This window comes from Galleria mellonella, unplaced genomic scaffold (genome assembly GCF_026898425.1).
Source record: "Galleria mellonella isolate WM207_F2 unplaced genomic scaffold, CSIRO_AGI_GalMel_v1 utg223, whole genome shotgun sequence".
In the NCBI taxonomy this organism is placed as follows: Eukaryota; Metazoa; Arthropoda; class Insecta; order Lepidoptera; family Pyralidae; genus Galleria; species Galleria mellonella.
This window is the reverse complement of record NW_026442042.1, coordinates 2170365-2186442: the sequence shown is the minus strand read 5'-3', so window position 1 is coordinate 2186442 and position 16078 is coordinate 2170365. Positions and strand designations below refer to the sequence as shown.

At 31.1% G+C, this 16078-nt stretch overlaps 1 protein-coding gene across 5 annotated transcripts; it reads left to right on the top strand.

Moving 5' to 3' along the window:
• The first annotated feature begins 1908 nt into the window (after positions 1–1908).
• On the top strand, positions 1909–13574 carry LOC113517421 (uncharacterized). 5 transcript variants are annotated; one of them, XM_052894701.1, is made up of 6 exons: positions 1909–2003; positions 9544–9815; positions 10366–10615; positions 11278–11578; positions 12142–12785; positions 12872–13035. In XM_052894701.1, the coding sequence occupies exons 1-6, from the start codon at positions 1993–1995 to the stop codon at positions 12882–12884; spliced, it is 1491 nt and encodes a 496-aa protein (XP_052750661.1). In that variant the 5' UTR covers positions 1909–1992; the 3' UTR covers positions 12885–13035. The 5 variants fall into 5 exon arrangements, with proteins under 5 accessions (XP_052750661.1, XP_026757882.1, XP_026757883.1 ...); XM_026902081.3 differs by having other exon boundaries at positions 12142–13573; XM_026902082.3 differs by lacking the exon at positions 1909–2003 and adding an exon at positions 3306–3468 and having other exon boundaries at positions 12142–13573.
• The last annotated feature ends 2504 nt before the right edge of the window (positions 13575–16078 follow it).

Genomic DNA, 16078 nt, shown 5'->3' with positions numbered 1-16078 from the left:
TGTAGATAAAGTATTAGCAATATGCTACAAAATACTTTATTGCTCACGCGAATAATTAGGCGCTATCTCCGAGATAACCATTGGACGACAGCTGAGCTATTCATTAACGACCATTCCACATCATCAACCAGTCACAGAGGTTTATCACGTCATAGTATGAACGCCAAATATAACACAGACGACAATTACGTGAACTTTTTATTTTTTAATTTGAACTTACGTGCCAACATACTGCAATGTACCTAATACTCATAATTTTTTTTAACTCTTCATTATCGTCGTTTATTTCCAAAAATCCTGGTGTTATTACTTCAAAATACTAAGAGTATTTATTCAAGATCGCTTTAAATAAATGAAAAAAGCATCTCATTAACAAACGTTATTGAGTAACAAACATACATATATCTGACAAACTTTCTCGTTTATTATATTAATAGGATAATATTATCTACAATTGGAATTAGCTTCTTAATATTACATTAATGTATAGTGAATAATATAGGATTTTAATATAGGTACATTAAAAATGTGTTTTGTTACTATTTAGTAAACTAATCTAGCAGAAGTTAGGGGGGAAAGGGATTGTTATTAGTAGTGAGACTGAGAATCCTATTGCTAGCAATATATCTATCCAGGTCGACCTCCTCGCGGTTCTCCCTGGAAACTATCATGGTTAATTCCTGATGAATTCATCATGATGGGCTAACTGGCCTGTTTTCATTCTCATCTATCACCCTTCACTGGTGCTCCGCCAGCGTATCCCGTTAGTGCAGGCGGGGTTACCATACCATTTTCACCCATAAAAAAAAATCTAGCAGTAGTATATAGTAGGTACTAAAGAGAGACTATATAAAATTCGTCTGCTGTGGTACCACTGTCTCATTCAGGTTTCTGCCATGAAGTAATTAAAATCGAGAAATAAACAGACTCTGATAGCGACTTTTTTTTACAACACAGGGGGCAAACGAGCATGCGGCTCACCTGATGGTATGTGACTACCGCCGCCCATGGTCACCCACAACACCAACAACATTGCAGGTGTGCTGCCGGCCTTTTAGAAAAAAATATGCTCTTTTCTTGAAGGTTATGATGTCGTATCGTTTCGGAAATATTTCTGCTGGAAGTTGATTCCAAAGAGTGGTTGTGCGTAGAAGAAAGTACCTTGAAAAACGCACGGTGGAAGAACGCCACTCAGTTTAGTTTATGGCGGGTTGTACGGTGTTAAAAATCAGCAGCAGGTATTAATCCGAGCAATTCCTCAGAGCACTCCCCATGATAAATTCGGTAGAAGATGCACAGAGATGCAACATCTCTATGCAGTTTCAGTGGGTCGAATCGGACAGTAAGGCGCTGATCGTCAACAATTCGAGCCACCCGACTTTGAATGCGGTCTAACGTAAGGAGTTGATACTGTGGCGCTCCTGCCTATAGGTGACAACAGTATTCCATATGTAGCCGGACTTGAGCTTTATACAATTTCAGGTGTTGTTCCGGCATGAAATACCGTCTCACTCTATTGAGCACTCCTAACTTTTTGAAAGCTATCTTAGCTTTTTCCTCCAGATGACCGCAAAGTTGGACGTCACTAGATATATCGACGGCAAGAACCCCTAGACTCGACTTATTATCAAAGGAAGTGCCTTGAAAGTGAGGAGATACGACAAACGGCGTCTTTTTTGCGGTCGGTACTTTATACTAGATATTTATAAAACACATTGAACAAACAGATATAAAACGTTATGCGAGTACCTTTTCCACATTAAAATTACTATCTATCATTGATCATATAATCATTGATCAGATAAAGCGATAATTTTTAATTGATATCAACACGCCACAAAAATATAGATTTGGTAAGAAACCACTATGAATTAACAATATGACACTATGAATAGAGTGTTAGTACTGAAAGGAGTATCGATCAGTTAGTTTGTAACTTCTGCGTATATCCTCATTTTTAAATTACTGAATTAGCTATATTTCACAAGCAAGATGCTTACATGGTTCGTATCTATCTTTGATCTCTTTTCTTTAATATTATTAGTATTAAAATATTAAATACAAAAACAATATCCTTTAACTACTACATATTTATCTATAGTATAGCAAATGAGCTGACATCAGTTTCATACACGCAAAATTTAATTAAAATTAGTTTAACCGATTAAGCGTAATTGAGAAAATAAAATTTTATAATATTTTATTAATCATATTAATATTATAAATGCGAATATTTGTAACTATGGGTGAATGGATCTGTGTTTTTTTATTATTTCACGCAGAAAGTACTGTACGGATTTGAATGAAATTCACTACTTTGTATGTAATTGAAGAAACCGTAGATATAATCGCAATTATTTTCATTATGTATTAGTACGATGTAGAATGCGAGACGAGTCAGGTTAACTGGTCTATCATTGTGTGTTTTGGTCCTTTGACCATAGAATCTGAAACGAGGATATCCGCAAAAGAACAAAAATAACCGACATAACCCGAAAGATAAATATGCTGAAGTCGCAATGGGCTGGTCACGTAGATCGAAGAACCGACAACCGATGGAGAAGAAAGGTTCTTGAGTGGCAACCTCGTACTGGCAAACTTAGTGTAGGACGATCCCCACTAGATGGAGTGACGACCTGAAATGCATTACAGGGAGTCCGTGGATGCAGGTGGCTCAGGACCATTCCTTATGTCTATGGTATATGGGGTAGGCCTATATCCAGCAGTGGATACATAATGACTGAAATTGTGATGATGATAATTAGGGTTTCTCAAACTTTTATGGTGACGACCTCAATTAAAAATAATAAGTATTTACAAAACCTAAATATGAATAAATGTGTTTTTTTTTACTATAATCAGTATTGTTTTATGGTGATAGATACTTTTAACAACCGTAAAACATATCTAATCATCAAACATAAACCGTAAAACATAAATAATAATCATCTTATCTTAAATATACCATAAGATTTTATTTTATTCGTGAAAAATATAAGTATTTGAAAATTTTTTTGGCATAATAAATACTAGCAGTGTGCTCTGGCTTTATATCTTTTTTTAAATTAAAATACATCCTATGTTACTTACTGATCATATAGCTTTCTATTTTAGACTATATACATACACATGAAAGAATGTTTAAAATCGGTTAAGTAGTTTTTGTGTTTATCCATTACGAGTATAAACATTTTTTTATAATATTTGAAATATAGAGTTCTGTATACCATGATATTTGTTTAGACAAAATTAATTCCGGACGATATTAATTTTTGAACAAATTATCTATCAGTTGTACTACGCGATATCTCGACTGTTGCGCGCATGCGTACATACGATTAAAAACAGTAATGGCGGCACAGCATCCCTATCAATACATACAGCTGATCTTAAGTTTCTAATTTTAGTAGATAAATACAATAATATAGACAAATTTATAATAAAAGTTTTGTGATGTAATAATTACGGGTAAGTTCTTAATATTTTATAAAATAATGTAGTTAATATCTTATATTATTTTTAATAAGTGAACAAGTTTTAATAATATTAATATGAATAAATTTTGTTTATTGTATGAACTACTAAACTGTTATATATTTTGGAATTTTACAGGACATAATTCTAAGTAACTTAACGATATAAATATATCCTAATGTTAAAATAAACAACTACTATCTTCATCTTATTATCTTACGATATTACAAAATGATAATACCTAAAATATAAATCTATTCTATAAAAAACAATTATATATATGTATACATATTTATTATATAATAAAAATATATATAATACACATTTTTTCTGTACCATAAAAAAGACGGCATTTTTATCACTCTTTTGTTATCCTTTCGCCTAATTTAAGGCATCCGAATATTTCCGGAAGAGCTTTAGAAATAAATTAAGATTATATCTTTACAAATTTGAATGATTAAGAAAATGCAAGTATCATACCTCACTGGTACCCCGCCAGTATATATCGATACCGCTGGCGGGGTTGCTTTTCTATTTTCATTTAATTAAAAAAAATATATACCATGTGAAATGGAAATCATTTACACGATAAGTTTGTATTGAAAACTTAACTGCATCTTTGGCGAATACTTTTAGAAACTTTTTTCCATCATCATACAAAATTACTAAAATAAATCATAGTATAACTGACACTAAGTGCTCTGAAGGATTTTATCATAGAATCATTAATCGAAAATCGACAAAAATTTTAAAGCCTGTCATACAAATATGTCAGATTACGGGTAAGCGGAGAAAGTCCAATGCTTTCTGTCGGCTTTCGAACCATTCTTTAATTAAAATGTTTAATCTTATAGATAAAATTCTCGTGTCGCGGTGTTTGTTACCAAACTCCTCCGAAACGGCTTGATCGATTTTTATGAAATTTTGCGTGTATATTGGGTAAGTCTGAGAATCGGCCAACATCTATTTTTTATACCCCTCAATGATAAGGGGACCCACCTCTAAAAAAAATGTTTATTCTTTTGACAAATTTTTTTATTTTTATTTAAATATAATTTAGCATTGAAAAATACATACAAATTCAAATTTTCATGCTTTTACGATCAACCCCTATTTTTTAATCGCTATTTTTATATGCCGCAATAGGGTTGCAAGACGACAATCGAATATAGTAATTGTAGTACGATAAATTTTCATGTATAGTTCTACAAATAATGTATATGGTAAAACAACGTTTGCCGAGTCAGCTAGTTTCATTATAGATGTCATAGGCGTATTTAAAGGAGAAGTCGAATAGGCCGTGTCGGGTTAAGTTTTAAGAGGGGCGCTACTGCCCATCCCTCGATCATTAAGTTCCTTTAGTTGCCTTTTACGACAACCATGAGAAAGGAAGGGGTAGACAATTTTATGCCGGGACCACACGGCAATACGCCAATGGAAAATGTTAAGAGATTAACGAAATATAATAGATATATAATTTGTAATTTTTATTACAATCTGAGATAATAGTAAATATATTTTGTGATATCATCAGTATGTCTAACGTTTTCAATGTTTTGAAGTTAAGTACCACAAAAGCGTGTATAAAGAACAAATTGCAGTGACCTCACAATGTACCTATTATTGAATGATTTGAATCGTGATCGTGATTATACTCAACACACTATTCCATAACATCCGCTATTATATATACATAAATAATCTTAAGTTTTATGTAATTCAATCCTTATCCTCACTGGGCATTATTTAATTTTTAGGTCGCAAATACATATCTAGATGGAAAGTCGAATGTAACAAAAAAGGTCCCGAAACCTGTCAACCTAATATTGACTTTCGTGACATTTTTTTCATACTGAATGTTAAACATTCAATCTTTAGTCAACACTAGAATATTCTTATTTGTCCATCTCTTACTAGAGTAACGAAAATCTGAAAGTGCAACACTGATACGTAATATTGCACTTCTTGCTCCAAATAGCTACCGACTATTTTCTTTTCAACTACTTAAAGGTTGTCTGGTTGACTTCATAAATAAATTATATACCTATATATATATAAATACTTTTGTACTTATTTAGTATTATATATATATATATATATATATATATATATATATATATATATATATAATACTAATTAAGTACAAAAGTATTTCTGTTAATTCACTATAGACTGTTAAATGTAAGACAGTAATCTTACGATCTTACTTTTTTTTTATATTTAGGTACTGAAATACTCGTACATTCAATAATAATACTACGTCAGCGGGCTGACGGCTCGCGTCCAACTCGCGTCCTAGTAAGAACTAAAATAAGTCAGGTTTAGCGAGTAACAGACACCGTAGTAACGGCGTGCATATCGCTCTCTCGTACAGTATGAGTCGCATTGTATCATAAAATTATTTATTAAATGTGAATAAATTTGGGACAATTCCCCCAAAATATACGAAGTCTAAGAGCAAGAACAACAATATTACCACTTTCACGAAGAAAAGCTTATGAGTGTCACTTCTACCCAATCTGTTTATTCTTATGACTACCGACAACTACTAATATAACAAAATATTATAAAGTGAGTAATACCAATAAATATTTGTTTACAAATTAAATAATGAACGTATCACAATACTTATGAAACGAACACCAATATAATAATAACAATAAAAACCATTACACTTTCCAATCATTCGTTAATGTGTGTATACTAAGGCAATACTAGAGACGCAATTTTATTAATGTACCAGAACGTGTGTAATACTGCAAGATGTTCTTTTTGAAAATATCAAAATGTTTTTTATTACGCGGGTCAAGGTATGTAATCACTGTAACTATTATGAGTTTTTTTGTGACGAGCAATTAAATAACATTCATCAAAATAACCTTCGTTTATATTCACTGATACATTCTAAAGGTATTATAGATAAGTAACCTATAGGGAATGTATTTATTTTTATTGCACAAATAAAATATTTATACCTACTAATATAAGAAATGTGAAAGTTTGTAGAGGTTTGGATATATAAATATTTGTTACTCAATCATGTATAAATCTATAAACTTCTATGAGTAAAAAAAATTTATCATTATTTGACCCCTTAATGGAGGGGTATTTTATAAACTCTATATACCCTATTTATACTTACCATACTTGACTTAAATACTCTAAGAATTTCGTCAAAATTTGTCTAGTCTATTTTACATAACACGATAACAACAAGACAAACGCACAAATCCGCAAAAGTATGAAAATAAAATTAAATATTTCCAAATTTGTGCAAACTTCGAAAATTAATTTACAATTATTTTTCTCTCTCTCTCTCTCTTTTTGGCTATGTCGCTCTGCGTTTGTTGTTATTTATGTGTTATATATTAGTACAAATAAATTGTATATCTATTTATCTACATACCTAGTGGCCGTTGCTCGTTAATAATAATTTAAACAAATATATTTTTCGCAAATATCTAGCGAAATATTCTGAGATAACCATAGGTACCTTCCTATTGTCTACGTACGTATGTAGGTGCATTGCAACGGACCAAGTTCTTAAGATTTATTTCTAAGTACCTGTTGTGGATAATATTCGCCTGCGTGTGTAACGCACAAATAAAACACACTTTTGTCGAAGCAACTCAAGGCACTTTTGACCTCTCTGTAACTTCACTGCGGATAAAGCGAGAAGTTTGAATTTATAGTTATGAAGTGGGCATACTATACTATATATACATTGATTTCGGTTCCCCCTGGAAACCATCGTGCTGAGTTCTAGGTGTATTCATTATGATGGGCTAATTGACCTGTTTTTTTCATTATTCACCTATCATCATTTATCATTCATCATCCATTAAAATATATATATATATATATATATATATATATATTTATTTATTTATTTATTTATTTATTTATTTATACTATATATAATTGATTAGATAACAATAAATGACAGATGTTGAATAGGTGCTTCTTAAAATGGGACCTATTCATACAAAATCCTTGAACAAAATTAAATATTTAATGACACATAATTACAGACATTGATTAAGTAGTAAAAATGATTTTTCTTCTTTGTTAAAACTTTTATTAGAACATCTAAACGTTATAACAAACTCTAATTTACCTTAGGTTTCAAACAGATCGTGCTCGTAAAAATTAGAACACAAGTTTAAATTTAGATAATGATAGATAGCTACAACTACGTAGCACTTAAGACGAATTATCTAGTTTAAAAATTGGCTCACGAAATAACGAACTCTGGGATCATAGATATAAAAGGTCTGAGTTCGGAGAATTTATGAGCTTAATATGAAGACATTTTTATACCTGATACAATTAGTTTAGATACATTGACGTTAGTTAGCACTCGGTGATGTAAGTTTCACAAAACAGTACTAAACAAAAGAAAAATAACGTAAGTGAGACCCAAGTAGAACATGGTAATTAAATTTGTCTACAGCCACACATGACTAGCCTCGCCTTGACCTGAATATTTAAAATAGTCTGATAAATAACATTTTGTCTTGTTTGCTCAGAATTTGTTTCATGATAACATAACCCTCCTTTTGTGATCATCTCTGACGACAAATGCCTATGCAACGCCGACCACCAGCAAACCATGGATCACCTTATTCGGGCTTGCCCAAGGTTCGACTCCACCAGACTCGACCATGAGACCTCTTGCCGAATGGCCGGCGTCGCCGACCCACACGACCTACTAGAGATCATTGGAAAAGAATCCACTGTGCATAGCTTCAAAACACACATCAGATGCATTATCAACAACGCCAAGTCTTTTAACCGAACCTATCACATCTGTGTTGGGTAAAATTAAAGCACTGAATAAATATATATATATAAATACATATTTATTTACGTATATATATATATCTTATATTATACATATAAAATAAATAAATATATGTACATATAAAACTATATAAATAATTATATATACAATACTCGCCCTCTTCAAAAGGTCTCAAACCTTCTCCAAAATTTTCTATCGACTCCATCAACTGTTTAACCTGTAAATCGTAAAATCCACAACGATAACTCACCGCCCATCAATCCGCATCAGAAAGGTTATCTTAAAAGTCATGTTCTCAGTACCCACTTAATGATGAAGCCCAAATTCTTTACCCATATAATTACCTAATTGACTGCAAACCTTGGCATATGTGAGTGTACACCAAAAGCGCAACCGCAAGTGCTTGGGAATCCAAACCCAGTACATTGAACAAAAAAAACCCTCCTTTTGCTTCATAGTCGAGTAAAAAATAAATACATTGATGAGCTCTTTTGGGTCCTTAACGAAATACTACGCCAGATATTCACAATAATGGTAATTGTAAGGCAGTTTTATCTATTTTTATTTCTACATAAAGATATTGTATTATAAATTATTAAATAGGAATATATCTAGCAATTTCTAGTATTAAAAAATATGTTTACTTTTTAATTTAAAGAAAATTCTTTGAGGCTTCAATTATACCTAATTGATTTATCCTAAAATACATTATCAAGATATAAATGTAATAATGTATATAATTTGGGATAATTTTCAATTGAAGTGCATGCTTATGCAAAACATTGCATATACCTATCTTACCACAGAGAGACTTTATACAAAAATTGTCTGCTTGGGTATTTTTGTTCTACAAACCCACTTGTACTTATTCGATGTTGCTAACATCTCATATAAATACCATCACTGTAGTTAAAATACATTAATTAGCCTTTTTATGCAACTAAAAATGGTAAACAAGCTGACGGTCCACCTGATGGAAAATGGTAATAGTTGCCTGTAGATATAAACAATACCATAGACATAACAGAGTTCACTGTGTCGCCTATAATACTCTACATGCATTGCCATTTCTGAGGACTAAGGTGTTATGCCTTTGTACCCCTTAATTTATTTTCCAAATCCCAACCTTCAAACCGACATAGCCATGCAAACACAACTGCTGAAACGGCAGAAACACGAATGTTTTATATAATATGTAATGTATATAATGTAGTTTTGTTTTAGTTAGTACGTGTTAATTACTTATCATTATATTATTGTTTCAGGTTACAGAAGCTCAAAAGGAAAATAAGCATGAAACAATATAAGATTGCTGTTGGCACTCTTATAATCGGCTCCGCTTTTATTACGCTGTTTCTTTATTGTCGAAACCGATATTTATTAGATAAACCTCACGCACCCAGAGCCAGACTAAAAACTATCGCATCGTCTCCTGCGCAGTACATTGTAAATAAACCGATGCGCCATATGCCTCTAGATGAAATATATCCAGATAAATCAAATGATGATTATTCATTTGAATTCAGTACTAAGCGCGGTATTGTAAATTTATTTAGAAATACATAGCTTGCCTACAGTATTATTATAATCGCACCTTTTTCACTACCCTAACATGATCAAATAATATATCTTATTTAGACACAACTCTTTGTAGTTCCATGACATCATTGCATTTTTCTATTCATAGTAGTTAGGTACTTAATCTTGTCAGCTCTCTCGTTTTATTCCAAATTTCTTTATCACTAAATACAACATTAATAAATCGATAGTTTATACCTTTGTCGAAAGTACGTTTCATGTATTTTGATATTTTTTTTATTAATGAATGATAATGGAATGATATCAGTATATGCTGGCGGGACACCAATGAGGAATGATATAGGTGAGGATGAAAGCAAATTGATCATTATGAATACATAAAAAATAGCCCACGATGGTTTCCAGAGGGAACCGCGTGGAGGTCAAGCAGTTAGTGTACATTACTAGTAATGAGGCCGCTAGTCCCATTATTAACAATCTCTTTCCCCCATATTTTGATAGTAACAAAACGTATACATTATATTTAAACTGTTCAAAAACATTTCCAGCTGAAATGATTGATACACCTGGATGCCAGATTCCTGTGGCCTTAATTAACTATAGAGAAGAAACCTCAAAAAAACCTGGCTCATGTGGAAGACGAGCAGTGTTTTTAAAAAAAATTGGAATCGACAAAGTACAGGTTTCAATAAAATCACGCATAATGAAAAAATATTTAAGGAAAAGTATAACTTATCACTGCTGCTACAAATTTATAAGTAGATCAAATCAACCCGGTCATGAACACATCAATATTAAGTATGTATTAATTTGAAATAAGTAAGAACTTCCATTATTTCTTCTTTGATTGCAACTTAACCTACGTTCAAAGTGTATAATGAACAGTTGAAATGCCGATTGTGATTTATTCTGGTTGACTTTAATCCAACTTTAGTAGTAGATTACAATATGTTTATATGTTTACAACGATTTACTTGCGTGCGAAGATTTTAAATTATTTATTTGACATGTGGTTCTATCAATTCGTCAGTCAATTACCTTAGATTATATCAGTTGTTATTATGAATAGAATATTTTTGTAATATAAGCAACATTTTTTTATTGTTTGGAAGGCAAACGAGCAGACGGTCCACCTGATAGAAAGCGGCTACTGTCGCTCACGAACACCTGCAACACAAGAGGAGTTACTTGTGCGTTGCCGGTTTTATAATAACAAAAACATATTACGTCTTATCGTTAATTTTTTTACTTTACTACCTTTTAAAACTGGATTAAAAAATTAAAGTTAATTTATATTTTTACGAAAAAAATATCTCTCGTAATAATTTATATGTAAACTGTCTGCTTCTTCTGTTTTATGTAGTCACAAACTACTTTCATTAATTTTTAATATTGAATTTCATTAATAATTACAATTGTTTCATTACCATTCGTCAATTGACATTCTAAATTATTTACAGATACACAAATTGTCAACACGTTGAAGACGGTGCCACTGTATTATTGGAAACAGACTTTATAAACATCAAATGCTTTGAACACGATAAGCGAAACACGACACATGTTATATACAACGACGTATATGGATTCATCAAAAAGATCAATGTTACAAAACCAGAAGCGACTGATTGCAAAGAAAAGTATAATGTTTTGATGTTAGGAATGGACTCAATGTCCTTACCTCACGTCGTGCAAACAATGTCGCGGACAGTCAATTTCTTGAAAGACAACTACTGGCCTGGTTTCAGAGGTTTTCACAAGGTAGATTTATATTACAAATAATGCTAACGTTAACCCTAAACTGGTAAGATTAAACATGAAATTTTACACAGCAGTTTCATAAATAACTTAGGTGAATACAAAGAAGGAACTTCTCGATATTCCCCAAAGAAAGGGAGATGACAAGTTCATGTGAGCGAACCCGCGGAAAATGACAATATTCTTATTTATGCCATTTAAAAAAAAATACACTAAATTGGTTTAATATGAAAATAAAATTATCACTGTAACCTCAATTATATTATCTCATTCATACAATGTTAGTTGTTCCGGTTCTAGTCAATGGAACATTTTACTAGTACACATTTCGTCAAGCAAATGAAAACCATCGTATTAGGTAAATCTATTTGCTAATGTTGTTTGCAATTAATGGAGCGCTGGTCGAAAAATAAAAACCAACTCATAAAGTGTTTACCGAATTCGAAAACAAGCTCATAATACTTTTTAAAATCTTAAGGTATAGCAGTTCTTAATAAATGTTTGTATTAAAATGTGAAATTTTAATACCTTATAAATGAAGTAGTTATATGAAAATATTATTGCAGGTGGGAGATAACACACTTCCCAATTTAATGGCCACTTTTACTGGCAAAAACATATCAACAATATCACAAATATGTTCGGGTAAAATGGATGACTGCAATGATCTTCTAATTTGGAGCACGTTCAAGGAAGCTGGCTATGTGACTGCATATGGAGAAGATTATATAAAATTACCGGACACATTTAGCAAAGACTACGTGTTTAAGAGGCAACCTACTGATCATTATATGAGGACGTTATTTCTCAGTGGAGAAACTGTTACTGGTGGGCAAAATTTATTGTGTGCAGGAAAGGAATCGTCCGGACAGCAAATATTAAATTTTGCCTTTGATTTCAGTAACACATATAGAAACGAATCTTTCTTTGGAGTATTTTGGCTAAATTCGTACAGTCATAATCCAAATAGCCGTCCCCAAAACGCCGATAAAATGTTCGAGAATTTTTTCAATCAGCTAACTTACAGTGGAGTTCTGTCGAACACTTTTATAATTTTTTTCAGTGATCATGGTATACGTTTCGGTGATCATCGTTTAAAAGTAGAATCTTATTATGACGAGCGCATGCCCTTTTTATTTATGTGGATTCCAACAGAATTTAGAAGCAAGAACCCCGACTTGTATAAGGCAATAGTAATCAATCAATTTAGGTTAGTTACTCCTTATGACTTGTACAATACTCTTATAGATATCAATAAAATGGCCACATGTAATAACACTAACAAAGATGTTTCAGAAGGATGTCCTAACTGCCAAAGTTTATTTGAGGTTGTTAGCGCCAATCGCACTTGTAGAGACGCCGCTATAAACGATAAGTGGTGTAGTTGCCACAAATTGTATCCTCTCGACATTGAAGACAGTTCGGGAGTAAAAAGCGTATTACACGTTGTCTCATATATTCAGACGGTAGTGAATTCTATGAAAACTCAAAAATGTTGGGGTTGCATGCCTTTATCTCTGAAGAAGATACACAGAATACATTTTTACTATGATAATAATAAAAGTAATTTATATTACGTAGTTGCATTCCTTATGAATCCTGGTAATACATCTTACGAAGCTACAGTACTGCAAAAAGGGAAGGAGATGGAAATAATAGGGCCTGTGAGTTATATTTCAGCATATAAAGGTCTTGGAAAATGTACATTTAAAGCAAGAGACCGATTGTTTTGTATTTGTAAAAAAAAATGTTAATCCTAAAAATTCTATCACAACTTCTATAGGTTATGACGTTATATATTAAGAACGCACATTCTTTCTGATCTGTGATATTATGTAGATAATATTTATATTCAATCTATATACATAAATTACGAAATAAATTATAATATATTTTTTACATCATATATGAATTTTATAACATTTCTGTTACATGTAACGTTATAAAAAATATAATTTGTATTATTTTATAAGAATAAGCAATTTATTAAATAATATACTATTTGTTTTAATTTATCTCTGTCTTTTACTTTATTTAACTACCTATTTAGCTGCTATGAACTAATCAAAAAAATACGTTTAGCCAGGAAACTCTTGTCACATTACAGCCACATTTTTACAAGAGAATCTACAATAAATAAACAAATTATTAAATAGTAAATAAACCACGGAACACTGTCAATGAGGCCACTGTGACAATATTTAGTGTGAACTAAATGTTATTTGCGACAAAACAACAGCCAGCTACTTTATGCCATATCATCATAGTCGTAGAATACTGTAGGACCTTTATATGTAATATTTGTCAGATCCGTCAGTATTCTACGACTATGACGATATATCGAAGTAGATAGTTATATATATATATATATATATATATATATATATATATATATATATATATATATATATATATATATATATATATATATATATATATATATATACATATATATATACATATATATATATATATACATTATTTATTTTTGAACTGGCAGTATTTATTAAAAATAATTTTAAAAAAATCTTATTTTACTATCCATTGTTACCTATTTATCACAAAATAAATAAATAAATGAAATGAAATAGATTCTAATAATCATTCAGCCATTACCTGTCCATTGCTGAACATAGGCCTCCCTGTAAGGAAAGTTTTTCAGTAATTGACATCGTTAATTGTATGAGGGACGCTGCTACCTATCCTCGAATATAAAGTTCCTTTAGTCGCCTCTTAGGACACTAATAGGAAAGTATTAATATGTAAACATTGCTTCATTATACATCAACTAGCTGCTGGTCATGGCTTTTTTCAAAAATCTCTACTTAGTTATCAAATAAACCTATATTCCAAATTTCAGCTTGCATTAATAGTCAGTCAGGATAAACGGTATAGGTCTTAAATATTTAAAACCTTAGTCATATCCATTGTGATACTTTACAATAGGCTACTATTGATATTTACTTCCAGGGCATCAAAACATTTCTTCGTAAGTATTCAATTGTTTTTGTCATTTTGCCTCTATAAGCAGCTGATGAATAATGATTTTTTATTTTTTATATTCTGGACTCCTTATTCTGACAATAAATTATAATAGACGAATAACGAGTAATGCAAACCGAGAAAAGAATGGTTAATAATAGTATTCAAGGTATTATTTTCTATATTTACCTATTCATGGTTTCTTTTTATTTATTTATTTATTTAAACTTTAATGTACAGTAAAATTCTATACGTACATAGTAGTCTGTGTACATTTAAGGGACTGTGTTCTCTACCAGTTAACCATTGGGTAAACCGAGAAATAATCGGTGCATTTTTGAATAGAGAAAAAATAAAGCAATACTTGATAAATTCATATAATATACACATTCATACACTTTATATATATATATATATATATATATATATATATATATATATATATATATATATATATATATATATATATAATAACTTTTATTTAACTCAATTATATCGACTCCAGGTTGTTACTCTTGATGAATGAAAGGACAGATTTAGTTGGTCGCTTATGATATTCTATTTTTTATACTATTAACTCACCTGGCAAACATTATTTAATCAGGTCAGCTATATAATCAATAGACTTTCTTATTAACATAAAACTATCCTATATCTCAAGTTAAGGAAAATTTTATAAAAATTGGTTGAATGGTTACAGAAATTAATATGTACAAACATTATTTAATATGAGATTTTTATATATTATGCTGTATCTACGACGAGTAGCAAATTAAAGGAATAAGTAACAACTACCATTACAAACATGCATGAAAAGTACCAAAGACATCATAGAGTACCTAAAGGGCTAAACACCTTCATTCCTAATAGTTTCTTAATCATAACCTATTACTATTTAGAATTTTTTTTCAGTACATTGATATTTAGAATCAAATATATTGAATAAATAGGTATCTAAGTATTGTCGAAATAATATCTAATGTCGTAATAGTAGTTAATCTAACTATCGGGGGTATCATGGGCGAAACAATAGGTATACTCTGTTATGTCCATGGTACTGTTCATGTCTATAGGCGACGGTTACTGATTTCCATCAGGTGGGCCGTCAGCTAGTCTGCCATTATAACTTTCATATAAAAAAATCTAAGATTATAATGTCTGGTTAAGACTAATTATAATTATTAGTAGTCAAATTACCTATCTCATGATAGTACCTACCTTAGATGTTATAGCTACTTATAAGTATTCAATAATTAATCTTTCAAAGTCAAACAGTCGAGTTCTGTGCCGGCTTATATCGACAAATAACAACCTTGAGAATGCCACAGTGGAAACAAAAAAAACGGTCAAGTCCGAATGAATCTGGCAGTTCCTTATTACGTATTCTCTGAAGTACGGAAAAGCGACGGTCCATCAATCGTCGTTGAAGGAAATGTTACGTCAACTTTTTTCTCAACATATTTAAAAAAAGCAGTGCGTGGAAGAAAATTGTCTTTAAAGTAACAGTAGCAGTAGTGTTTT

Bases quoted from the DNA above. Each gene is read 5' to 3' on its own strand.
- LOC113517421 (XM_026902081.3), top strand. The intron at 9,816-10,365 runs GTATTGTAAATT...AAACATTTCCAG, and splicing joins TGAATTCAGTACTAAGCGCG to CTGAAATGATTGATACACCT. The intron at 10,616-11,277 runs GTATGTATTAAT...AATTATTTACAG, and splicing joins CATGAACACATCAATATTAA to ATACACAAATTGTCAACACG.